General features: G+C 33.6%; 2 protein-coding genes across 3 annotated transcripts; one reads left to right on the plus strand and one right to left on the minus strand.

The window, feature by feature from the left end:
- Window positions 1-13,387, plus strand: LOC132724217 (uncharacterized). Of its 2 annotated transcripts, none has more exons than XM_060709039.1 (14): window positions 1-139; window positions 1,671-1,811; window positions 3,790-3,839; window positions 4,465-4,564; window positions 5,446-5,534; window positions 5,963-6,077; window positions 6,760-6,891; window positions 7,327-7,554; window positions 7,994-8,149; window positions 9,145-9,233; window positions 9,435-9,493; window positions 10,160-10,251; window positions 10,651-10,702; window positions 11,302-13,387. In XM_060709039.1, exons 2-14 carry the CDS (start codon window positions 1,689-1,691, stop codon window positions 12,132-12,134), a joined length of 2,118 nt encoding a protein of 705 aa, XP_060565022.1. In that variant the 5' UTR covers window positions 1-139; window positions 1,671-1,688; the 3' UTR covers window positions 12,135-13,387. The 2 variants fall into 2 exon arrangements, with proteins under 2 accessions (XP_060565022.1, XP_060565023.1); XM_060709040.1 differs by having other exon boundaries at window positions 118-139; window positions 1,684-1,811.
- Window positions 13,388-16,029: 2,642 nt separating this feature from the next.
- Window positions 16,030-27,155, minus strand: LOC132724218 (large ribosomal subunit protein uL22-like). Its single transcript, XM_060709042.1, has 6 exons — window positions 27,027-27,155; window positions 24,277-24,317; window positions 22,006-22,140; window positions 17,952-18,050; window positions 16,801-16,897; window positions 16,030-16,227 (listed from the first exon to the last, which is right to left on the minus strand). Exons 1-6 carry the CDS (start codon window positions 27,064-27,066, stop codon window positions 16,079-16,081), a joined length of 561 nt encoding a protein of 186 aa, XP_060565025.1. The 5' UTR covers window positions 27,067-27,155; the 3' UTR covers window positions 16,030-16,078.
- Window positions 27,156-27,666: the final 511 nt, after the last annotated feature.

The raw sequence follows: 27,666 nt of genomic DNA on the forward strand, positions 1-27,666 counted from the left end.
CGTGCAACCATAGTCAGCATTTAGGGAACCATCCTCTTCGTGCTGGAAACCAGAAATTTGGGTGAAGAAGTAAATTTACCAAGGATGTTTGGTCCATGTAGCAACATTTTCCATTTTTTGACATTTTTAAATCCATCAGGTAACAGAGTTCATATATCCTGATTTTATGATAAATGTATAAAAATCACAAAAAACAAACAGAACTCATCAACTGACTCAGTCCAATAGGGCCTATAGGACTAAAAGAAATGAATGTCTTGTCTTCAGCTTTTCACACTGTTTCACTCAGGATTACCTAGATGGCACTTAGCAATAAAAACATTTAACCCATTACTTCATGAGCATTTTGTGAAAAAATGGCTGTTTTCATTGAAAAGTCTCCCGTTACAAGTTCAAATTGCTATAATACTAGAAAAACTGCTTCAACACTAATCAAACTTGGCACAAATGTTGACTGGACCATTGCCCTTGCAACAACATGCTCAGGCCTAAATTTTCTGTTACCATGACAACGGGGACATCTCAAAATTGCCAAAAATCACTATTTTGCGTTGATTTTTTCCATCAAAATTGATTTCAAAGTGCTGCCACTTCTCAATGGATTAAGATAGAGTCAAATGCTTTTCAGCGTTGGTTACACGTTACCTTATGATCAATCTGGGGTCATTTACAGCCTCTCACAAGTCCAAAATTTTCTTGGCGATGAGTGGGACTCCGCCCCCCTTCAAACCCCCCCAAACAGAAGGGGGCACATCCCCCTTCTGGCAACCCCCTGATGTATCTTTTGGTTGGGGGGCCGCGCCGAAAAAGAGGTCACTTTTTTTAACAACATTTCTCAAACAAAAACAAGTGTTTGGGGGCCTAAATAAGGCATTTTTTCATCATTTGAGACAACAAAAGGGGGGGGGGGGTGAAAAAGGCGTGTATATGAAGTAATGGGTTAAACAAGGACTTGATGTTTTCAAAGTCTCTCACTGATAATCATAATGTTTATTTTCAGTTTTTACTTTCTTTCACACCATTTACTTATCCCGTCCAAAATGATCTTGATGTCTCTTTGGCAAGTCTACATTAGTTGTACTGACTGCTAGATAGACGATATATCCTATAGTGACTTACCCCAACAAATTGTGCGATTTAGGGCTTTTTATCATATAAAGGATGGTCAACCTTTGCCGACGTCTGTGTAATATCAGTTTGTAAAGTCGGTCAGTCTTGTAGTCAATATATTGAGACTAATCAGGTCTAGATTGATGGTGACAGCAGCTACAGTTGATGCTGGTATCTGGTTTCACAGGCAAATCTTAGACAGAAAAAAGCTTGCTTTGTAGATTAATTTCTTTTTACATATATGGTACCAAAAACTATAATGCCTCTAGTTGTAAATGCATATTACATCTGTTTAAAATGGTGACAGATACTGACTATGACTTCTGCTGTCCCTTTGTTATCACTTATAGATACGTAATTACTTACATCCATAAAATTATACCTTACATTGTAATTGAAATTTCTATGTTTGGCATTACATGCAGGTCCATAAAATGTCTTGTACATCTGAGATTGTCGCAGAAATATTGTTTCTGTCCTTAAATAATTTCTCCCTGAGAAATGACAGAAAAAAATATTGATTTTCTGTTATATTTGTCGATTATTTGTTTATATTTCAGGTTCTTCTTACAGTGACCATGAGGAAGACTGGAGCTAGATTGACCCTGTCTGGTGCGATGGCAAGACAGCCACACCTTGAGCCATTGGACACTAGTGAGATTAAAAGCTCAAGTGTGACTAAAGCAGAAAAAGAAATAAAGGTTGTCATGAAATGTGTTTACATGTACCAGGGATTTTTGGCATATTTTATAGCTGATATTTGGTCATTATTCCCAAATGAAAATAGTATATTACTTTCCCAATCCACGGAAAAAAAATCCCAATTGAAAGTTACAAAATAAAAATATTGAATTCTTTGAAAATAAGGGCTTATTCACTGTTATAGAGTTTAAATGTATGAAGATGCCATCACAGACAGTGATTGTTTGGATTAATTTAATTACAATTCAGTCATATATTTTTTCAGTCATTATAATTTTGTGGGTATGTGTCATGTTCCCAAATTCCTAAAACAATCCAGTGTACTTATGATTTCAATAACAGCAGTCCTAATTATTCCTTAATTTTTAGTTCACCTGTCACAAAATGACATGGTGAGATTTTGTGATCGTTTTTTGTCCGGCCATAAACTTTTAATTTAAACGACATCTCCTCATAAACGGCTGAGCCAATTTCATCCAAACTTCACAGGACAGTTCCTTTGGTAGTGAACTTTAAAAATTGTTCAAAGAATTTAATTCCATGCAGAACTCTGGTTGCCATGGCAAACGAAAGAAAAAAACTTAAAAAATCTTCTTTGAAAAAATCAAAAGAGCTAGAGCTTAAATATTTTGCATGAAACATCATCTAGTCAGAGTCTACCAGGTTTGTTTGTTCAAATAAATGCCCTGGGGTCAAAATTGGCCCCGCCTGGGGGGGGGGGGGGTGTCATTGATTTGTATATAGAAAAAACTTTCAAATAGCTATAGCTTAGATTTTTGGCATGAAACATCTTCTGGTGGGTGTATAACAAGTTTGTTCAAATAAAAGCCTTAGGGTCAAAATTGGCCCCGCCCCAGGGTGTCATTGTTTTCCCTATATGTATATAGTGAAAACTTAAAAAATCTTCTTTTTAAAAAACCCAAATAGCTAGAGCTTAGATATTAAGCATGAAACATCTTCTAGTGGAGCTTAGATATTAAGCATGAAACATCTTCTAGTGGGTGTCTACCAAGTTTGTTCAAATATAAGCCCTAGGGTCAAAATTGGCCCGGCCCCTGGGGTCATTGTTTTTCCCTTAATGTATATAGTAAAAACTGAAAAAATCTTCTTTTAAAAAATTCAAATAGCTAGAGCTTAGATATTAAGCATAAAACATCTTCTGGTGGGTGTCTTCCAAGTGTGTTTTATGGTCAAAATTGGCCCCACCCCAGGGGGTCATTGTTATCCCAATATGTATATTATGAAAACTTAAAAAATCTTCTTTTAAAAACCCAAAGAACTAGAGTTTAGATACCAAGGATGAAATATCTTCTAGTGAGTGTATACCAACTTTGTTTAAATAAAATCCCTGGGGTCAAAATTGGCCCCACCCGGGAGTCGGGGATTATTGTTTTTACCTATATATATGTGTATCGTAAAAACTAAAAAAATCTTCTTTTAAAATTCTCAATGCACTAGAGCTAAGATTTTTTATCATGAAAAATCTTCTAATGGGTGTCTACCAAAATTGTTCAAATAAAAGCCCTTGGGTTAAAATTGGTCCTACCCCAGGGGCCTATATACAGGTGAGCGATTTCAGGGCCATTGAAAACATATATTATAAAGAAATTGTACTCAATAATCTCTTGGTTAAATACATTAAATATTATAACTCCTCAGAAAACAGAAAGAAAAACATTTAGTTTTATAGAGAATAAATCAGTTTATTATAAATTAACATAATGTTAAAGATCAACTGATGCATATATCTTGCAATGTAGGATTTGTTATCTGTTTAAAAACTATTTATCCATCAAGTGTTGGTAGATAATGTATAATATTATATAAATTTTAAACTTTTTGTAACCTAATAAATTCATTTGTCAGATAGCTTTCATTATCTGATACATATTTTTGTACATGTTTCCTACATAAAGATTTAAAATTCATCACCCATGCTTGCGATAACTTTTGTATGAAAGTGTTGAATATTTTCAGCTGTTAAAGCAAGAGAACCGGAAGTTAAAGGATGATCTAACAGAAGTCAGGTTTGTTGACTGTTATCAAATTATTTCATCATGGTTGTATAATGCTATAATGAATACTGTATTCATTAATCCATTTTCTGCTATCTATTGGTACAGATTTATTACATATTCTAACAAGCAACAAACATAACAAATGATAACATACACATAACTTTACTGGAATATTATTATAATGTACTTTACAGTGTACTGTTTGAAACTGATAAATATCCTGGCAGTAAACATTTTGATTTTTTTTTAGACTTTGTAGCTACTGTCAGTTGTCAGACTTATTTAAATGGAATCATTTCGGATCTATCTACGGTACTATAATATATGTAACATAACCATATGTCATATAATCTGTCAAAAATCTTTAAAACTAACAATATACATAATTATATTAATATGAGCCGTGTCATGACAAAACCAACATAATGGGTTTGCGACCAGCATGGATCCAGACCAGCCTGATCAGGATCCATGCTGTTCGCTATCAGTTTTTCTACTTTTAATAGAGTCGGTAAGCGAACAGCATGGATCCTGATCAGACTACGCGGATGCGCAGGCTGGTCTCGATCCATGCTGGTCGCAAACCCATTATGTTGGTTTTGTCATGACACGGCTCATATATTATTCACACTAGGTCATTGTACAATCAGCTAGTACAAGAGAATAGCCATGAGAAGTTTGATGAACGGAGGGTAACTCTGTTGAAGTCACAGATTATACAGCTAGAGAGACAGGTATTCTTCATGATGTATGAGACTATTTAAAAGAACGCATGACAAAATAACCATAAGTTTAGTAATTGAAGCCATTGAAGTAAACATGCATTACATAATTGTTTGTTTGTGAACAATTAGTTAATTGATAAACCATCACAATTTGTCACCTTAGTGCAGTAATGGGTTAATTCCTATTAAATTATTTAAGGAGACTTGTTACTGCACTAAGGTGTCATATCAACTTTAATTAATGAGCTCACCAGAGGTAAAGGTGAGTTATTGTGATCACCCTGTGTCCAGCATTGATCTGCGTTGTTAACATTTTACTTAAACAAAATCTCCTCCTAAATGCCTTACCCAATAGTAATGAAACTAAAAAGGGTCTTCCTTGGTCTTCTATGAAAAATACTTAAATCGGCTTGCTGTCAGAGCTAAAATTAGTAAAATGTTTAAACAATATCTCAACAACTGGATAGATTTTGATGAAACTATATAGAAGTGACTATTAGATTTTTTGCTAAAATTGCTCAGGTCTACTGCATTAAATAGCCACTAGAGCCAAAACTAGTAAAACCCCTTATCAACATCTCCTTCTTAACTAGATTATTGTGAAATTTTACATACAGTGGTATATGATTAATAATTGTTGAAACCCTTACAGTCTGCTGCAGAAGATTGTTTCCAGCACTTAAAATATAAGCTTCAAACAACATTTCCTTTTCAACTATGCTTTAGTTTTTAATGAAACTCTACAGGAATGGTCATTAGGTGGTCCTTTACAAAAATGGTTAGGGTCTGTTAAACAAAGTGGCCACCAGAGCTTATAAAAGTAAGTAGCTTTAAGGGCATTTCCTCAACATGTTGTGTCTTATGTTATTATCTGTTTTATGTTTTCACAGTTGCTGTTATTTAGTGAAGCCCTGACATCTAGAAGTGAGACTTTGTTTGATGTAGAGAATAATCTTCAGTGGCTGGCAGATAAATGCAGGTATTGTAATAGAAACAACATATTAACATGATAATTCTCGTAGTGACAAAAGTTGCAAAAAGGACTGGTTGGGTAAAGGCAATGCACATGCATATAATGTCTTAATCGCTCCACTGTTATAAACCCCTTCATACATTGTGTTTCGCTGCATGTTTTAAAAGAGATATTAATCAGATTGTTATCAAGCAAAATGTTTCTCTTACTTTCACTATCAAACATTTCTTTAAACAACAATAATGTGGCTATACCCTCTGTCGCCATTTTGACACCTACTTGTTACCTGCCCGATATGTTGAGATAGTACAACAGAGTTATGTACCTTTACATACAAGTTTAAGTTTAGATATCCTGTGATGAAATAATATGGTTAAAAGATTGATGCATTCAACATAAAATAGTATTTCATTATTCCGTGATAATTATTGAAGGTCATTAATCAGTAAAGATGTGAGAGGTGCTCAAGTTCCTGTAGATAGATCAGAGTTAACATTGATGGTAGAGACCACAGAATCTGCAAGGATCAAGTTGTACAAACAGATTGAGGTACTCTATTTTCTCAATTCTGATTTAAAAAAAAAACTTTTCAAAACAGTACGAATCAATGTTTAAATTGAAGAACTTCATATGGTCGGTAAGGTAGTGGCGCAAGCCTAGCCATTTATTGTAGAAGAGTACATGTATTAGGTTTACACAACTAAATTAGCAAGTTCAAGTTTCAGACATGGCACTGTTCTTTATTTATAGATTTAGATGAAAACAATGTGTTCGTCATGGACATTTGTTCTTCAACTTAGTACTTGTATTTGTATATACATGTATACAAATGAAATGGTATTATTACTTAAAAAAAAACACTAACAAATTAATACAGAATTATAGAAAACAGGTTAAGTAATTGATTGGTGAAGTAAAACTGAAATACCTCTTTAAACTGAAGTTAAACCTAATGCATATCTTAATTTAAGTTAGTGACAGTAGTAATTAACAGACCTTTGCTTCTTTTATCAAACAATATCAACTTGTGAATATTCCTTCAGTTTATCCAAACACTATGTTTAACTGTTAATTTTACTATTTGATTCTGACCATTTAAACTACTTATGGACTGTCCACAATTCAAAGAAATGAAAGTCCACTATACAAATTGAGAATTTGAAGTTACAATACTTGCTCACTTTATTTCACAACATCTTATCATTGTTTTTAAATATACTGTATTTTCCAGAATAGATCCACGGAGAATTTATCTAGACCATTGAAATTCACTAGTGATTTTCTACAGTCTAGTAGAGAACATGATGTTACACTGTTAGAGATAGCCTCTGGAAATCTTGAACATTTAAATCTCAAACATGTGGTATTTATACTTATTTAATTAGTTTGATATAAATACTATATTTTCCAAATTTAATTTAAAATTACTGGGAACTGTTTCATAGGATATTAAATGTAGTTTTGCTCCAGATTTGATTCTGTAATGGAGATGTTATTTGTACTTGAATTCATTAATATATGAGTTAATACATGTAAAAAGGAGGTTTCCTTTTTTTCTTTTAAATTAAAATTGTAATTTATTTAGAAGTTAGTATGAAAAGATGGTCGACAGTGTGCAAAGATGTACCTTTTACAAAAATAGAAATCATTTTCTAATGTTTATTTGCTTATTCTTATAAATGACAAATGTTGATCTTCAGTTTGAAAAAGATTTTACTCGCATTTATCAGTTCTTATGTTTTACTCTCACCAGTTCTATGTATTGCCCATGTTTATAATGGTATGTTATTTTCCACAGACAAAGTTAGAAACAAAACTTAGCTCCCTTTACAAGGATCTCATTCAACTTCATTCCATCATGGAACCTGAAAATGACAGTGACTCAGCATATTTATGGACTTCCTGTCATGTGACCACACCTGCCAGAGAGAGGCTGATGACCCAGATTCTAAAAACATGTGCAGTGATGAAAGAATGTAGCTCAGACCTTCTTAATTTATCAATACTGTATCCAAGTGCACCTTGGGTAAGAAAGTGGAGCATTTCTAAAGAAATCATCTTTTTATTCTGCCTTTCTTAAAACAAAAGAAAATATAAAATCTTAAAAATAAAATATTTATCATTTTTATCTATCATCAAAATAGTCAAGATATTGTCATCACAGTGTCTCTTTTGTTGTTGTTGTTATCATGCAAAAACTTTAATGTAGCCAGTTATTTAAACATTTTAAAAGATATTAAGAAGTAACTTTGAATAATTGGTGACAAGGTGCTCTACTGAGGCAAAGGACATTATTTTATTAGACTGCACTTCCATAAACTGTACTGATGGCTGATCAGCTTCAAATTTTCATTTTGATATCCCCCAAATTGATAATGGACAATTCCAAAAATTGAAGCTGGACAAGTCCATTTTAGAAATTCCTTAGGTTTAGGGGTAACCTTTTTTTCGTTTTCTATTTATAGCCACCACTGAAGACATGTGCACTTAAAGAGATCACAGCAGAGAGAGTGTTGGCATGTTTACCAGCTAGGTCAAGGTCAAGGTCAGAGGACATGAACCAGATGATAAAAGCATTGGTGAAAGCTTTCAACTATAAAGTATATATGCTTCAAAACCAGGTAATGAACTTCCTAAATTTTGAAAATCTGTGTTCCCATAAGATTTATTTGGGCAAGGTTCTTTCTTGAAGTTAAAAATTCTAAGAACCATTGATACTTATTAGGATCCAATTTATGGTAAAGAAAAGGTAGTAGACACAAGTAGAAAAGAATGTGCCTTGCAGGTGATAATATGGATTCTTCATCAAAGCCTCTGAATTGGAAACCTTGCTTTGTTGAAGTTTCATGCAGGCTCTTTTGCTAACTTTCTTTCACCATTAAAATTGTTTTTTGTTTTTTTTATCTATAAACATAACAAATAAAGATAGAATATTAAAATTAATTTTGAATCAGTTACTTATGGCTTTGGTAAAAGTGTCAAGTTTAAAACATTTTCTAAACAATGATAAAAAGGTTTGCAATTTTGAGGTCCCTGAAAAAATACAAATGGACTGTTCTGAAATAAAATAAGGACCAGTCCTGTCCATTATATAAATTCATTAGGTCAAGAGTTAAACTTACATATTTGAAGACTTTTAAGATCAGTTACATCATATTATTGAAAATCACAATATTGAAATTTTATAAAATGAGTTGCTGGTAGTCAAAGAATTCTGTCAAATATCATGATATTCCTGCACAATCTGTTCAAAGTTTAAAGTATTTTAAATTTTCTTATTAAGTAAATAGAGAACAACGAACATATCCAAATGACATTAAAAGTATATAGTAGACTCATGACATGTAAAACGACAAATCAACATATGTATAGTAAACATAGATTTTACAGGTAATCAAGCAATCCAGGCATATCAGTGTTACATGTTTTTAGAGACTATTTCGATAAATATACTGTGTTCAAACACAAAAATTGAGCTACCAACAGTATAGAGTCAGTTCAGACTTACCAATGTGCATGCTGGCCTGGCTTTATACTTGTGGCAAAGGTTAAAGACTTTTGGTTCCAGCAGATTCAAGGTTAAATACTGATGCATGATTATGTTTGAAATTTTCAGAATAAATGTTTGAGAGAAGAAGTGAAGTATCATCAGAAAGTTTACAATCTGCAGCTCAAATATACAGAGTCTTTATTTCAAGCTATAAGGTAATTGGTTGTTTCATTTCTTTTCTGAAACTAGTACTAATTCCTTTTTGTCCCCCTTATATTGAGAAGCTGTCTGTTATTTACTATTAATTTGTTCTAATTTGATTGATAACCTAAAGTTTATAAATACAAATGTAGTCTGCTTTCTAACCTTATTATTTACATTTGACAATTACATTGGATATGTTTGTTTAATTTCAGGGAGGCCTACACAAGTTTTGAAGATACTAGTAATGACTTGATAGTTAAACCAATCAATGGTAATTTCTTATAAACAAAATTTATTATCATTTTCTTCTCTGAAACTCTTGTACAGCATATTGGTTTTTTTGTACAGACAACAAAAAAATATTGTGTTCTACCTTTAAGGAAACTTTAAGGAAAGATAAAATGAATTGGAAAGAAGATTGCATTGCATATGTTACCATTTTCCTGCCATGTTCATTTTTACATTTCATTCAAGATCAAGGCTTGAAAATGAAGTATCCTAATCTAAAAAAATAATCTAAAATTTGTATTTGGAAAGGCCATGTTCAAAATATGTTTTTAGATTGAATATTCAAAGAAGTGGGGCTATCCTTCATACCTGGGAGTCTGCATAAGCTTAACACTTTGGTAAAAGTTTCTCAAGCAACTTCTTGTACAACATCATTTTTTTTCAACCACTAGAGATCTTCCTTATAACTTAAGCGAATAAAAGGATGTCATTAACTAAGGCCCATAACTCCAGCTCAAACTCTGGTTTTTGACTGAATTTTGGTCTGATTTTAACCTCAAAGGTACAGTTTGCCATTTGTAAAAAAAATGTGTTTTGTGCAACTTTGTTCAATATTGTCTATGTTTAGATTAAAGATTTATTGTAAATAAAGAATTACCTGTAACTGCCCTGTCAGTCTAATTATATTACACATATGATATATTTTCAGTGGTTCTAGAAGCTTACATGAATTTAAGTCAGTCAGCATCTGAGGTTTCCCTTAAAAAATTCATACAGACATTTAAAGACCAGGTTCCGCAGGTAACATATTAACACTCTTGTGAAGCACCCACATAAGATTTTTATGTTTCCTTTGGGTAGCTTGTATATCCAAATACTTTGTGCATGTGCTGAGCTCATGTGGAGGAAAATTATAGCTAAATACATAGGATAAAATAGACTACTAGACATTTATTTAGATATCTGAAACATGCAGACCTATTTTAAAAAAGAAATAATCATAAATATAAATATACATTTTCTTTCTGTAATTTCTTTTTTATTCAGTAGCAAAATACTGCCAGCATTTCAACTAGGAAATCCTACTAATTGGAACAATTTGTTAAGTTAAAACAGTTTAATTATTTGAAAAAATGTACTCTTCTGTATTTCTTTGTTCTTCAATTTTGCTAAAAAAGAATTTTAATTTCATTATTTTAGCTGAGCACTATAGTGGAGACAATTCAAGTGAAAGCATTTGAAGAATCAGAAGGTACTTTTCTTTTAAAACTCTTACAGTATTTTAAGGCTTTTGTTTGCATACTACTGCATACATACTTATTTAAAAATCGATTCAGTTTTGAGGTTTCATTATATATAGACCTGGCTAGATTTAACTCTCGTGCAGGTGTCTAGGTATATGTACAAAATTAAGTAATGGACATTTACAGATTCTAGATTATAAGAAGGACATTCCATTACTACACAAAGTTCATAAGAGTAAAGGACTTTGTTTAAACATATTTATTTAAGCTTGATTGCAAAACAAGTTCTTGCAACTTTTATCAATCACTTTCAAGTCCACTTCGTACTGTTGTCATATGAAGAAACATGACCTGACCCAAGTAAGGCTCGAACCCATGGTCCCTGGGTTGAGAGGCAAACACCTTAACCATTAGGCCACCACTCTTCTTAAAGAGCAAAGGAGAGTTATGGAATAATTCTCAATTATCTTAAAGAAACTTTTATAATGTTGTTTTGGCCTCAATAGGTTGCGTTTACTCTCCCCTATATACAATACTAGAAATGTTAATGTCTATATAAATTATTTATCAATTTTATATATAGGACTGATTTATATTTTCCATACAGGTTCTAAGGTGTTGTCACAATATGGTGACGAGTTCTTTGAAGCACTGGAAAAGTTGGTACGTAAAGAGCAGTCAAGGAGAGATATAGAGGCGGGCCGTGTCGAGGAAGTTCGCAATGAGCAGGCCAGACTAGATAAAGAATTGCGAGACCTTTTAGAAGAGCAAGAAAACAGATCTCAATCATCATTAATATCAACAGTGCAAAATAGTTTTACATCATCAGATATTGCAGACAATGTTGTTGAAAGTGATAAAAATAATGCAGTAGACAAAGAGCTAAGCTTAGAGTGTGATATCAGTGAAAAACCGCTGCCAACTTTAAAAAGGTCAAAGCAAAGGTCAAAAGAGAAACCACTACATAAGAAAGAATGGGTCAGTATATTAGATGAAAAGCCATTAGAGAGAGGTATATCTGATCTAAATTTAGAATCACATGAAACAGAAAGAGAACATTCGGAAAGTGATACAAAAGAAATGTCAGATGCTGAACTTTTTAATTATCTTTCAAAAACAGATTTTGGGGAAGATATTCACACAAGTGTTGACAGCATTGATACAGGTGTTAATAAACATATTGAGACTACTACCAGTCAAAAACCTCCAAAAGTAAAAAAGAAAAAACTGGGATATGTGCCAAATACCTTTGTACCAAATAAAACTCTTCAGTTGAGGAGATCAGGAAGTTTAAGTAGACTGTCCTCTAAAGAAGAAAGTTTTGAAAGTAATCAGTCTGCTGCTGAGAGACCAGTCTCTCAAGAGGAAGTTCTTACTGAGAAATTAGGGAAACAAATTCAGGGGAAAGGCTTCCACAGAAGTAGACCAGCATTTAGGTAACATACCTCAATTGATAAATTATCTCAGGGGAGGAGCGACCAAGTGATTAGCATATCTACATCTCAACCCAGGGATCATCTATTCAAACTATATTAGGGTCATGTCCATATTTTGCCATGTATTTTCCATTTCAATTTCTTTTTTGATTGAAATAGGCTGTCAGATTTCTCACAATCAAGCTTACAGTATGTTTCAATTAATTGCCTCATATTTTAATTCATTTGTTTCCTTACAAAACTGTTGTTACATGTAAGAATAAAATAAAAACATGAATTGTTTACTTTATGTAATTTTCTTTTAACATAGTTTCTCATTTGTCAGAAATTTTATTATTATTTAAATATTTGCTAAATGATTAAACCATATTATAACATTTCAATTAGTATGATTACCATATTTTTATACCTAATATGTACTTGGATTGACCAAAATAAACAATACCTCAGTGAGACAACTTAGGGTACTAGTGCCTGATTTTGTCCAACAACATTGACCTGGCACTCTTGCATTTGACCCTGTAGTCGGTATATTCCGTAAACGTTACGATCTACTTGTAAATCAATATGAATGTAAATATCCAATTGTTAATGTGGTGTAAATTAAAATGCCTTGATAAAGAGTTTTCACTTGTAGACGTAGACCTGTAGGTTCGAATCCTATTTCAGCGATTTATTTTTTATTTTAATTTTAAAATTGCCATTCTCTTTAAACTATTGAAAACCTTTTTGCTATTTAGAATTTTTAATAACTGCCTTTATAGCATGTATGCGCTTAAGCATATACGATTGCATAATGTCACAAAAAGAACCGTTGAAAGATACTGTAATAAAATAAAATTGTGCATAAAAACACCACTTAAAAGGTATTCTAAAACCAGGTGTAGTAAAACGATTTCAAATTAATTCTAACAATTAAATTTCAAAAAAAACATAATGTGGTGTTGGTTAGGTATCGAACCAGAGACCTTCAGATCTGTAGTCCGACATCTATACCAATACACCACACCTCACTGACGAGTGAAGTTAGCAAAAATATCGATATATTCGATTGGTAATGGTCAATGTTTATTCATATGACCTTTTTGAAATTTAATGAAGTGCCAGGTCAATATTGTTGGACAGTAATAATTTATATTGATCTCGAAGAATGTTTTGTATATTTATTGTTAAACATTATGCAACTTTATAGTTATATTGCCTTATTTGTTTTGCAATGAAATGTTAGACATTATGTTATGCAAATAAATTTTATTTTACAGATGTTTTTGTTTTGTCGTTATAAGATTATGCTGTATTGTTGCCCACCCACAGCAACAGTGGCAACTTTGACTTTAGGATTTTTAAAACCCCTGGGAAAGTCCCTCTTCCTTGTGGTGGCACACACAACTTTACCAGATTTGTAGCATTGTAGAAACATCAACTTTTTGCTTGCTATGAATTGAAAAGAGACTAGCATTATTTGAGTTTTCCATAAAAGATAATATTGGGGCATTTACTGAAAATTTATTACGGAAACTACTATGATTGGATCACTGGTCAATCTGTCAGAGCATTAAGATGATCATGGGACAGATCAAATTTCAAAGAAATTCTCTTGTGTACTTATACAACAAATGTAGTAGGATTATGGTCAATTTAAAACTTATTCTGCTGAAGGTTTTGTGTAACTGACAATTTACTAGGTTCACATAGCATCCATTTTTACAAGTCCCACCTAGATGGAGTTTTGTGGAATAATCAGAATACTGGAAGTGTTTTTTTTGGTTGGCTCTTATGTTGCACCAACACAGTATAGGTCATATGGCAACATTCCAGCTTAATGATTGAGAAAGACCTCGGGTGCATTATTTCAGGTACCCGAGTGGAACCACCAACCTTCTGTAAGCTAGCTGAAAAGCTTCCTCACATGAAAGAATCCAGAGTCCTTGTCGAGATTTAAACCCTCAGCTACGAAGCCTCTACTGGTGGTGGTAATTCTATACTTGATGTGGACAAGACAGAGAAATTATGGTGCAAAAATCAGATTGTATATTGTTTTATGTGTTGATTTTCCATCAATGTCTGAACCAAAATCATTTTGATACATGGTCAGCAAAAATTTTCTTGAATTTCGTTAAGATCAACTATTCATCAGTCTACATCAGATACTACACTCCATGTGCAATTGAAATTAACAAGTAATACTGTTGACAACATACAGACATCAAACTTATGACTTCTGGTTTTAAGGATAGTGCAGATCAATTCTATATTGTGTTAAAGATAATGAAATTACCATTTGATTTTTACACTACTGAATTTGATACAAGTTTTCCTCCATGTCCATACAAATATTAAATAATATCACCAACAATACTCTGGTTATTCCTCAAAGTCTGAAGTGTTTAGTTGGATCTTTTATTGAGACAGCAAGCAGTCCTAAGACCCAATAGGAATTTATGTTACATGTTGCAATTGGTTTAAACATTTTTATTCAACAAAACATTCAACAAGGTGTCACAGGGTGAGAAAAATGTGCAGCCTGACCGGGACTCGAACCCGGGACCCTCGGAATACCGTTCCGCGGTTCTACCGACTGAGCTATCCGGCCGCTTACACATCTTCTCCCCTAAATAGTGAACAGTTCTGAACCGTGACATGAACAATATTTACAAAGTACATTTTGGGATTGGGCAGAAAGCTATAAAGCTTATGAGTGTCCTCTCCCACATGTTGCAATTAGTATAAGGAAACTGCACTACATGTAGATGGAATGAATAGCCAGATTAAAACCTTTGAGAAAGTCATCAGTACCTTTTTTCTGCATATAAGTTTGTGTAATACACTAGCAACATTCTGTAGCATTCAAGTACAGTATCAGCAGGGCAATAAGAAAATCATAGATTCGAAATATAGTCATATAGTTGATTACTGGTGTTTTGCAATTCCAGATTATCATTCAACCACCTGCTTATCTCAACTGGATTTGTAATTTATGGGATGCTGATTTGATCAATGGTGGAATTCCTTTTAATATTGATTTTAGACATCAGTATGTTGACAATTTTAGATTACTTATTTCTAATATTAAATATCATTTAATGATCTTTCCAGGTTGACAAAACTTCATATCCTCCATTCTGTATGAAATTACATTTCAATTGTAATATCTTTAATTTCCTTTCAAATGTATGCACCAAGTAATCGTAGTATAGACTTTCCTACTTTCTGCCATTCATTGTTTCCAAAGGTATATTTTACACAATATTGTTTTGCTATTCCTCTATCATTTTGTAGTTGATTGTAGTCCTTCTAATACAAGTATATGTCATATGGCAACATTACAGATGAAGGAAGACCTAATAAACTAGCCAAGAAGCTTTCCAACATGAAACAATATAAGCACTGGTAGGATTCTCAAATTCAAAATTGTGCATCTTAACCGCTGTGACCCCTCAAAATAGACTGAACATATCATTTAATTTAAAGACATCCCCATACATGTAACACAAGCATCTAGTATCATCGTGTTTTATCATCATCTATTAACTTGTTCACTAAAGTTTTTTGACATGCAGGAACTGAAAATATTTTCTTTCGAGATGTGTATTTTTAATTGTAACTAGTGTGCAAAATTTCAAACATCCCCTAAATCTGTATTCCAAGACATATTTTTGTGAAAAATTACCAAAAACCTTAAAGGCGTTGCAATACTTTTCACTCAAACCGCATTAAAAATTAGTATTTTTCTTTACCATCTTTTGCAGGTTTTTTTTTTCAATTTTATGAAGCAAGAATTCTAAGTTTAATGCTTTAGACTCAAGTTTTTCATAAATTTCCTACCAGTTGTGTTTATACATCTATTCATATTGATTCCGAAAGGTAATATTAAAATAAGAAAATATAATAAGAAAATGTTCAGTTTTTTTTCTTTATTTGTATTAACTGTACAGGTCAGTGAATGGTTTATTCTCTCATCATCATCTTTTGTCTTTTCAATTTCTTTTGCGAGACCTTCTTTTTGACTGGTTCATCTTCACCACCCACTGGTCGAGGTACAGCCGCCTCACGTTCAGCCAGGATCAACTCAATGTGACATGGACTGCTCATGTATGCTAGAATCATTTAAAACAAAAACATTTGATTAGTTCCCTTGAAAAAAATTTTTACCATGTGCATAATTCATCTTTTTATTAATATTTACCGAGAGGAGTTTGTTGATAGAAACTGGGTTTGAAGTCTAGACATTATAAACAATTACAAACATTAAGTTACTCCTATTAAATATCTGTGGTGTGACTATTGTCTCTACTTCTGCCAGAATATAAAAGATTTTTCTAATATTTAATTTTGTAATGCACTGCCAGCAGTGCTTCAAATGAAAATATGACACACCTTTCAAGGAGACGTATTCAATAAATCTAAAACCTTATTTTACATAAATGAGGAAATTTGTCAGCTTAAACCGGTGTGCAATTTACTGGCAGTGCAATAATTCACAATGTTAAAAGTATAAATAGGATGATATGACACATCCACAGAAAGATGAATGCACATCTTGGGAGGACAGAACTTGTGACAGGGACACAGAAGTCTAACTTAGGATAACCCTGGCACCATGTCCTTTTGTACAACTAACTCTCGAGTTACCGTACAGTAAGATATAAATCAGAGTATTCAATACTTACGGTTAATTCTACCATGAGCTCTGTATGTTCGTCTCCTCATTTTTGGAGCTGCATTTACCATAATATGTTCAATCACCAAATGATCTGTGTCAAGTCCCTGAAAACATAATGGATTAATAAGCTAGTGTTACACTGACCTTTATTCCTTAACAAAGCAAGTAATATAAATTCTTCATAACAAATTAATATACATGTATATCTTTTTTTGGTTAGGTGGCAAGTCACACAACATTTCTTTAATAGGACAGAGACCGCTGGTGCTCTTTGTATTATTTCAGGTATAACAATTCACTGGAGCATGGCCAGAAAACTGTTACCTAGTTTATATTTATGGAAATAATCTCTCATTTCCTACATTCAATATACAAATTGTCAATTTAAACTGCAACAGAAATGCCAGTTTGCCACTTGTGTTTAGCCTTACATACAACCAGTGATTTTCCTACTTATATAACAGACTCCGAAAAAAGGCCTCTTCCCAATTGAAATTTTCTTTAAAATCATGCAGTTTTCCCAAAAATCTGAACTCAAACCAGCTTTTTTACTTCCCAAATTAGCAATTTTAGCGATAATTTTTCCCAAAATCAAGAGGCTCAGGCCTCTTCCCAATTAATTGAGAAAAATCACTGACAACAGTGAACATTTACATTAAAATACTATAATTCATAGTGACTAAAAAACAGATACTGTAACTTAAATTTTCAAAATATCATCTGACCTTTGACAAGCATGCAACCTTGACCTTTGTCAAAATTACCTGACTTGATTTTGCTATTATTACTATGCCTCGTAATGCTCCAAGCAATGGACCATTCCGGTTTTTCGTAGCGAAACATTTAGCCACACCTTTTCCATTCATTGCTAGGTCAACTGCTCACAAACAGTATCACAAACATAAGCATGTGTTCTTTTGTGCAAACCAGGTCAACCAGTGACTATGTATTATCTCACTGTAGCGATTGGATAACAAGTTAGCCAATTTACATAAAACTGTAAACACCGGAAAGGTCCATTATGGAAATTATCTGGACCACACCATGTGCAATCCCATTCAATGACCCGTTTCTGTTTCCATCTTTTTAAAAATAATGAGGGTACTCAATGTGATACTTGAACAAATGGAAAATTAGAACAAAGTAAAATAGACTCACCTTGAACTCAGCATTGCTCTCAGCATTTTTCAATAGCTGCAGAAGAAATTCTGCACTCTTTTTTGGCCAACGACCTTGTGTGACACCCCATGCCTTAGCCTGTAAGAAAATAATTTGTATCAAAACAAGATTGTGGCAGTGTCTTTTATACTATTAGTCCAATTGAACATTTTTATATAACAGCAATATTATTACTTTATTAATAGATTAATTCTTTAAAAGTCACCTTTTGAATCCATAAATTCTGGAAAAACAGGCATTTTTGTCATTTGGGGAAAAGTTTTTGAAAAGTAAAAATACTGTTTTGGTTACACTTGATACTGCTTTGACAGGACTCGAAAAACTTGTCATAGTAGGAGAACTTAGTCATGGATAACCCCACATTACAAGCAATCCTGTACAAACTTAGTTCTAAATTTGGAGCTTGTTTGTTTCATTTTACGCCTTTTCCCAACAGTATTTCAGTCATATAGGCGGGTAGTTTCCTAACCATCGTTCCTGGAGGGTTACACCAGTACTAGACTACCTTCCTCCGCGCTAAACTACCAAAGCATCTCCCGGGGATCGAACCCACGCCAGAGAGGTAACTGGATTAGAAGTCATCGACTCTAACCCTTCGACCACGGAGGCGGTAAATTTGGAGCTAGACACAAGCCTAAAAACAAGATTGCATTTGAGAAAAATGCTATGCCACCGCATGGTTCAAATTTCATAGCTGTACATCAAAGGACAAGAAAGTAGGTCACATCATCAAAATCTAGGTCACCTGATATCAAAGTTCAATTTTACAACTAAACCTGTGCACATGGTCAAAATGTCATTGCTGTACATCAAAGGACAAGAAAGTAGGTCACTGTCCCCTTGGGCAAGGCATAATTTTTACCCAAGGGTTTAATTCAAAACAATTTTGATACAGGTCCACCAAACAACATTTCAAGTCAAATATCTAAGCTATAGCTTTCTCCCATTCAGAAAACATTTGTTTTATTTTCTGTTTTTACTATGTGAACATAATGAGAATCACTGCCCCTGGGCAGGGCCAATTTTGACACCAGGGTAAAAATTTTAACAACTTTGGTAGAGGACCTATAAATGATATATATCAAACATCAAAGCTCTATGCCTTGTATCTTCAGACAAAAATATTTTTTATTTTTTTCACTATATGTACATAATGAAAATCAATGACCCCCGGGGCGGAACCAATTTTGACCCCAGGGCTATAATTTGAACAATCTTGCAAGAGGTTCACTACACAATGTTTCATGCAAAATATCTTAACTCTAGCCTTTGTAAATTTAGAGAAGATGATTTTTTAAGTTTTTACTATATACATATAAGGAAAACATATGGCCCCCGGGGCCGGGGCTAATTTTGACACAAGAGGCAAAATTTGAATGACTTTTGTAGAGTACCTTTAGATGATATTATTTAACAAATATTAAAGCTCTAAGCCTAGTACCTTCAGACAATAAGATTTTTTTATTTTTTACTATATGTATATATTGAAATCAATGACCCCCAGGGCGGGGGCAATTTTGACCCCAGGGCTATAATTTGAACAATCTTGCTAGAGGTTTACTACACCATGTTTCATGCAAAATATCTAACCTCTAGCATTTGTCAATTGCTAGAATAATTTTTTTTTGAAGTTTTTACTATAAGTTTTTACTATATACATATAAGGAAAACCAATGACCCCCGGGGCGGGCCGATTTTGACCCCAGGGCTATAATTTGAACAATCTGGGTAGAGGTCTACAAGACAATGCCTTATGCGAAATATCTAAGCTCTAGGCCTTTTGGGTCTTTACAAGGTGTTTTAAGTTTTTACTATATGTAAATATATTGAAAATCAATGACCCCGGGGCGGGGCCGATTTTGATCCAAGGGCTATAATTTGAACAATCTTAGTAAGGGTCTACCAGACGATGCCTTATGCAAAATATCTAAGCTCTAGGCCTTTTGGGTTTTTACAAGAAGGTATTTTAAGTTTTTACTATATGTACACAGGGTTCTCGGGGACGCTTATTTTGGCGTCCCGGTACGCATGTTTATTACAGCTGGACGCAAATATTTCAGAGCAAGGATTCCACGTATGCTTAATTTTGCCTGGGGACGCATAAACATTACCGATTGTTTACAACCACAAATACACAAATGCGTCAGCGCGTGTCAATCTATGGTAGGCGGTCCTATGCACATCGACCCGTGAAGCGATTAGCCAATCAGCGCTAACGCTTCCGATCATTATCACGCAATAGTGATTAGACTAATGTATACACGCGCTGTATGTAATTACCAGATATAACACGAGGTGATAATTTTATATCTTTGATCAACAGTTGATTGGAAATTAGCAAATTTTACCGACAAAAGGATAAATTATCAATTACACCGCAAGTTTAAAGACTGTTTTCTCAAATTACAAACGAGTGTAATTTTGAATGATTGTCCAATAGTTTCGGCATTTTCTAGGCACAATTTTGCTTTAGTTTCATTCTTGCAAAATCTTTCTATAAGAGTATTAAGAATTTAAGATATTTTGCCGAAATGCCAGGACAACAAACCAAAATACACATACACTTTTCTTTGATATTTAGATTCTATCCGAAAATTGATCCCGAACATCGGCGATTTCACGTTCGCCAGAAACCCTAAAATTTTGCAAAAATTCTCGGTTTCCAAGCCAAACATACGAATGAATTGTTCTTTTATTATTTAATCAACTTTAAATCTTTAAATATCGATCTTCAATTTGCCCCCTTTTGAAGATATTTGCTAAAATAATTGTCGACCGGATGAATCTCTTACACACTGTGTGAAGCTGTACACGATTTTCCTATTCATTCCGCTAAACGCTTTACGTTTTTTTACAAATCTTTAGAGTGGACTTATTTAACCAGAATTAAATTTAATTTGGTATAAAAGTGAAAAAAACAAAAACAACGATTTCCATGTGTTGATGCATTATAATGAAATAATTTCATAATGAATATTAACAACAAAACAATAATTATACTATGTAGTTCAGAGTTTCTTTTGAATAACTATAAACTTTGGAAGTCTCTTGAAGATTCAAAATATCAGCAATACTATTGTGAGCATTGAATGACTAATCTGTAAACATATTAATTGCGACACGCTTTTGGACTCCAACTTTTTCAGGGTTGGGAGTCCATGGACTCCATGTTTTAAAGTCCTAGTGAGAACCCTGGTACATAGTGAAAATCCATGACCCCTGGGGCGGGGCCAATTTTGACCCCAGGGCTATAATTTGAACAATCTTGTTAGAGGTCTACCAGAAAATGCCTTATGCAAAATATCTAAGATCTAGGCCTTTGGGTCTTTACAAGAAGATCTTTTAAATTTATTCTTATAATTCCTTCTGATTGCCATGGCAACCAGATATCTGCATGGAATGAAATTCTTTGAACAACTTTGGAAGCCCTTCACCCAAGGAACAATCCTGCCAAGTTTGGTTGAAATTGGACTAGCGGTTTTTTACAAGAAGATTTTTTAAGTTCACTATATAATCTATATAACACACACACAAACACACACACAGGTGAATCGCTATATGCCACCGCATCGCAGATGCCGCGGTGGCATAATAAATCGGCTTGCATGACTGTAGATCCCAAACAAATCTACATCAAAGTACTGTAATTGTTTAAGGTCACATGCTCACATCAAATATGAATAGAGGTTTTATGGTCATAGCTGCAATACTATTGGACTTAGTACACATGACTGATGTCTAAAATGAATTGTTGCTTAGTTGAGACGTTACAGCGCTGCCAATCTTAAATGTTAAAAACATCAAATTTAAATACCAAAGTGCTCAAGTTCACAAGCTGGTAACTATTCATAGAAAGAGTCACATTTTGGCAGTTATTACTTTTTTTACTTTTTTACATACTACACAATTTACTGTATATGGATATCAGGACAGACAAGGGCAAGTCTTCCGTATTGTTTAATTACTGTTGCCATTTCAACTATGATAAACAACGTAACAGAACCTTTCTATAACACTTAACATAATAATTTACCTGTGCTTTTCTGCCTACAGCTCCATTAAAATGTGTGAAGGGAACAACTTCCTTCTTGGCAATAACATTTTTTAAATAACGTGTAGCACGCTTGACATGCATATGCTTGACAGCCGCAGCCGTCTCTCTGGTGTTCTAAAAATATCAAAACCAATGTTGGCATAAATCAGAATTCGAAAATGATCAGATAAACAAGAGGGCCATGATGGCCCTGAGGTCGCTCACCTGTATATAGGCCCCCCCCCCCCGGGCCAATTTTTATCCAAGGGCTTTTATTTGTTTATTTGAACAGACTTGGTAGACACCCATAAGAAGATGTTTCATGCTAAACATCTAAGTTCTAGCTCATTGGGTTCTTTAAAAGAAGATTTTTAAAGTTTTTACTATACACATATAGTTAAAAACAATGACACCCCTGGGGCAGAGCCAGTTTTGACCCCCGGGCTTTTATTTGAACAAACTTTGTAGATATTTACTTAAAGATGTTTCATGCTTAATATCTAAACTCTAGCTATTTGGTTTTTTTCAAAGAAGATTTTTAAGTTTTTGCTATACACATATAAGGAAAATCAATGACCCCCCCGGGCGGGGCCAGTTTTGACCCCAGGGCTTTCATTTGAACATACTTGGTAGACACCCATTAGAACATGTTTCATGCTAAATATCTTAGCTCTAGCTCTTTGAGTTCTTTAAAAGAAGATTTTTTAAGTTTTTACTATATGCATATAGGGAAAATCAATGACTCCCTGGGGCGGGGCCAATTTTGACCCAAGGGCTTTTATTTGAACAAACTTGGTAGACACTCATTAGAAGATGTTTCATGCTAAATATCTTAGATCTAGCTCTTTGGGTTCTTTAAAAGAAGATTTTTTAAGTTTTTACTATATGCATATAGGGAAAATCTATGACCCCCTGGGGCGGGGTCAATTTTGACCCCAGGGCTTTTATTTGAACAAACTTGGTAGACATTCACTAGAAGACGTTTCATGCCAAATATCTAAGCTCTAGCGCTTATGGTTCTTTAAAAGAAGATTTTTTAAGTTTTTACTATATGCATATAGGGAAAATCAATGACCCCCCGGGGCGGGGCCAATTTTGACCCCAGGGCTTTAATTTGAACAAACTTGGTAGACACTCACTAGAAGATGTTTCATGCTTAATATCTTAGCTCTAGCTCTTTGGGTTCTTGAAAAGAAGATTTTATAAGTTTTTACTATATGCATATAGGGAAAATCAATGACCCCCCGGGGCGGTGCCAATTTTGACCCCAGGGCTTTTATTTCAACAAACTTGGTAGACACTCACTAGAAGATGTTTCATGCCAAATATCTTAGCTCTAGCTCTTTGGGTTCTTTAAAAAAAGATTTTTTAAGTTTTTACTATATGCATATAGGGAAAATCAATGACCCCCTGGGGCGGGGCCAATTTTGACCCCAGGGCTTTTATTTGAACAAACTTGGTAGACACTCACTAGAAGATGTTTCATGCCATATATCTAAGCTCTAGCTCTTAGGGTTGTTTAAAAGAAGATATTTAAAGATTTTTCTTTCGGTTGCCATGGCAACCAGAGTTCTGCATGGAATTAAATTCTTTGAACAATTTTTAAAGGTGACCACCAAAGGAACATTCCTGTGAAGTTTGGATGAAATTGGCTCAGTGGTTTATGAGGAGATGTCATTTAAAGCAAAAGTTTACGGACGGACGGACGGACGACGGACGCCGGACGAAAAGCGATCACAAAAGCTCACCCTGTCACTTTGTGACAGGTGAGCTAAAAAAACAAGTAAGTAGATTATGATACTTTCACATCATTTAACAGGGCCTTTCAAGCTATATTTTGGAAAAAGGCCCCTAGCATAAATTTGGAAAAATGTTAGAAGTTAAAAGTCGGTTAAAATTGTAAGTTAAAAAGAGACCCAACTCCAAAAATTGCTTTCAGAATTATGTCCTTAGTCTAAAACTGCACCTTGTCATAATGAATTTTTTCATGTTTATACCTTTTGATTGTAATTGCTTACTGTTTATTACAATAAATTTATATATATGAAGCTAGAGAAATAATGTTATACAAGTTAACTTAATCCCAATTCAGGCAATAGAACTACAAAATTAGTCATTACTACATGATTCATAATTCTTAGTTCCTTTCCACTTTCAAAGTTATAAACACTAATTTTGAGATTTAAAGTTCAATCTAGCATCTAGTCAGTTGTGAATGTTTTTAAATAATTATATCTGCCACGAATTATGAAAAACTTATACTGGTCATACCTTGAAGTGAACCCTGAGATAGGAACCCTTGGCTTTTGCCGCTGAAATGAGAAGAAAGATTTGTATTAAAAACATCTTTATAAATTAGAACATATTTTCAACTATCAAATATAAGACAAAGCCTGCTGGCCGCAAGTACATAAACCCAAGTAACTAGGGAGACCATGACCAACCTGCATGTCATTCCTGCTGTCTGATCATTGTACTTTTTCTTTCATTGAAAATTTGACAAAAAAAATGTCAAATTACCAAAGAATAAACTGTTTCTGTGTGAGAGTTTAGCGCAAAGGCCACTAGCAAGTAAAACTTTGATCAGGCCCGTAAAATTCAATTGATAACCAGAGCTCCAGATAATTTTTTTGGCCAAGGGGTTTTTACCCCTCAAAATTTAGAGTGAGGGGTAAAATGCAAATTCTGAAAAACTTAAGGGGTAAAATCTGTCAAAGAAGCATTTTGCATTTTTTATAAGCAAATTAAACTTGTTGTTTTTGTTTGTTTGTTTATTTTCTTTTTTTAGAAAACCCTTTACAAATAAAATACTGATTCAATGTGAAACAATACAAAACATGCCCTGCAAAGGCAGACTTCCAGAGTATACTGGAACTCAAGTTAAGGATACACAGCAAAATTATCAGGATTTCCATTTTCAAAATTTGGAAGTCAAAGACTTCAAAATCTCTGATATTGGAAGTCACATTATATAGGGCTAGGTATAGAAGGAAAAGTATTAGATTTTAGGAGGTCAAAAGCCAAAATGAAGGAGTGGATGCCTTGAAATTATTTTATTTTCTAGGAGTCAATATTTTCTTTCTTTATTTCTGTTGGCATGTATCTTATCATGTACTCCAGTTTGAACAATTATAGTTGAAATTAGAATTAAAGAAAAAATAAACAAGATTTTTTTCATCTTTCCTTAAAAAAATATTGGTCTGAGAGAAGTGTCCGTAACTGTAGACTGGGTACGAAAATATTGAGTACAAAACTGCAGGTGAAAAACATGTTATTTTGTTCCCACAACAAAAGTGAAAGAAATTAAAATATATTTCTGTTTACATTGAGGCATAAGCATGTCAACCAGTGATTTTTCTCACTTAATTGGGAAGAGGCCTTAGCCTCTTGATTTTGGGAAAAAACATCGCTAAAACTGCTGATTTGGGAAGTAAAAAAGCTGGTTTAAGTTCAGATTTTTGGGAAAACTGCATGATTTTAAAGAAAATTTCAATAGGGAAGAGGCCTTTTTTCGGAGTCTGATATATAAGTAGGAAAATCACTGGTCAACAGATGCCAAAACAAACTTAATACTATGTTAACTCCTACGATGATTATCTGGAACAAATTTTATCAATAATTTCACAGGTTGAGTTACGCGAGTTACCTCTCTTCTGTACTTCCTGCTACTTTCGTTTTAAACATGCGTTGTTGACAACAGAATTTTTAGTTTTCAATGCAATAAAATGGAAATATATTGTATTTTTATGCTCAAAACATCCTCTTTCTTAATATCGAATGTTTACACTTCTTTTCTTTCACGCTTAAATTTTGACATCAGGGCCAAAACACCATTTTTGGGGAAGGGGCCTCAGCCTTTTTCTTGGGGAAAATATGCGTGATTTTGGCATACTTTGGGAAAAGGGGTCTCAAATTTAACACAAACTTTTAACAAGTTCTTTAAAATAGAAAAGCAAAAAGCACTGGGAAATACAAATGAGGCAGTCAAAATCCATAATTCAACACCATCATTTAATTTTGTTCTTAATTCTATGGGAAATTTCAAAAGACTGGGGAATTTTGAGGACCAAACTGGGGAAAAAAAGAGGCTAGTTTTGTTGGGGAAGTAGCCTATATACGGCCTCTACAAAGAAGGGTTTTTTGGCCCTGGACATACAGGCGTATTTTCATTTTGTTGTGCGTAACTTTGACGCACGAATTTTGAAAGTGATGCGTATTTTAGAATTTCTATGCGTATTTTACGCTTATACGCACGCTATCTGGAGCTCTGGATAACTAGCTTATGAAAAATTAGTAATATCAGTTTCTGAAAATGAAATGAATTTCAAATTTATGCAAGTTAACCCCAATTCAAGGAAAAGAGCTACAAAATTACTACAGGATTCATTATTCTTCATCCAATTTTCCACTTTCAAAGTTAAATATTTTTTGGCTTGTACATGTGTTAATTTAAACCTGAACCAATTAGTAGATTTTGACAACCACTAACCCAACTACCTTGTGGTTTTCTGATGACAGGTCGTATTTTATTTTGTCCAAACTGAAAGACTGACATGTCTGTGATATATTTTCCATGATAAAGCTTGTAAAAAATTCAAGTGAATGATACTTTTAAAATGATATTAAATAACTTTTAAAATGATAATATGAAATTAGTCAAAGCCTATGAACGGGGAAGTCGGTAAAAAAATCATTTCATTTTTCCGTTTTAAAGGTGTCATTCAGTATTATATGTACCCGCTTCCGTTTTCACTTGGAACCCTCGACGATTATTATTAATCCGAAAAGTTGAGATTTGTTCCGTTATCATTGAGTAACATTGTAAATGGCGGCCCCTAACTAAAACCGACACTGAAAATTTTTATTGATAGGTATAGAATTCTACATATTTTTTATTTTTTTTTTTTTATTTGATTTTCTTTTAAATATACACGTGTAGTCTATAGCCGGGCAAGCCAAAGCCCGGGCCCACGGTTTGTCTTCCCCATATTAAATGTTTGTAAACAAACACAAGAACTCACATTTTGAGGGGTTCTCTGGTTCTGAAGCGTATCTCGTCATATTGGTTCTGTAAATAATAAATAAACATAAATATAAATTATAACTCTATACATACAACACTTTTCAGTAAAGCTTTAACACATAGCACTTGTACAAAACAATTTTACTTGTTTCATGCATTAATGCTCAATCGGCAATCTCCTGGTTTAGACCTCTATGTATTTTTCAGGAGTAAAAAACTTGTATATATAATACACTAGAGAAAACGGAATGAACCTTATATATACTCCTGGTTTAGACCCCGGGGTCTAATCCAGGATATAGCCGCTCAATCAAGTCAAGTCAATTTTATTTATAAGTCGGATACATCAACAATAAACATAAGCTCTGATGAGCTTTTTACACCGACGATGTGTACATATAAACACTGTCACATAACTTTTATCCGTTCGTAATGCCAGACCATAACATATTACATCAGGGTTTGTCTGAAATTATTGTCAAATTAAAATTTTAAGTTTATTATTCGTTCGACTTGTCTTAATTGATGATCATATACTGTCATTTTAAATGGTAAATGATTATTTGAGGAGACTTAGTCGCTTCAGAGTAGCAGCTTAGCCACGTTTAAATCCCATGACAAAAGAAACATCTGGATTT

Source organism: Ruditapes philippinarum, unplaced genomic scaffold, assembly GCF_026571515.1.
Source record: "Ruditapes philippinarum isolate M1 unplaced genomic scaffold, ASM2657151v2 ctg4419_1_1_1_1, whole genome shotgun sequence".
NCBI lineage: Eukaryota > Metazoa > Mollusca > Bivalvia > Venerida > Veneridae > Ruditapes > Ruditapes philippinarum.

Excerpts from the sequence above, each read along its gene's own strand:
- LOC132724217 (XM_060709039.1), top strand. The coding sequence starts at position 1,689 with ATGAGGAAGACTGGAGCTAGATTGACCCTGTCTGGTGCGATGGCAAGA. Across the intron at positions 6,892-7,326 it reads ATTTAAATCTCAAACATGTG|ACAAAGTTAGAAACAAAACT; the intron begins GTATTTATACTT and ends TATTTTCCACAG. Across the intron at positions 8,150-9,144 it reads TATATATGCTTCAAAACCAG|AATAAATGTTTGAGAGAAGA; the intron begins GTAATGAACTTC and ends TGAAATTTTCAG.
- LOC132724218 (XM_060709042.1), bottom strand. The coding sequence starts at position 27,066 with ATGACGAGATACGCTTCAGAACCAGAGAACCCCTCAAAAT. Across the intron at positions 24,318-27,026 it reads ACCAGAGAACCCCTCAAAAT|CGGCAAAAGCCAAGGGTTCC; the intron begins GTGAGTTCTTGT and ends TTCTCATTTCAG. Across the intron at positions 22,141-24,276 it reads ATCTCAGGGTTCACTTCAAG|AACACCAGAGAGACGGCTGC; the intron begins GTATGACCAGTA and ends TGATATTTTTAG.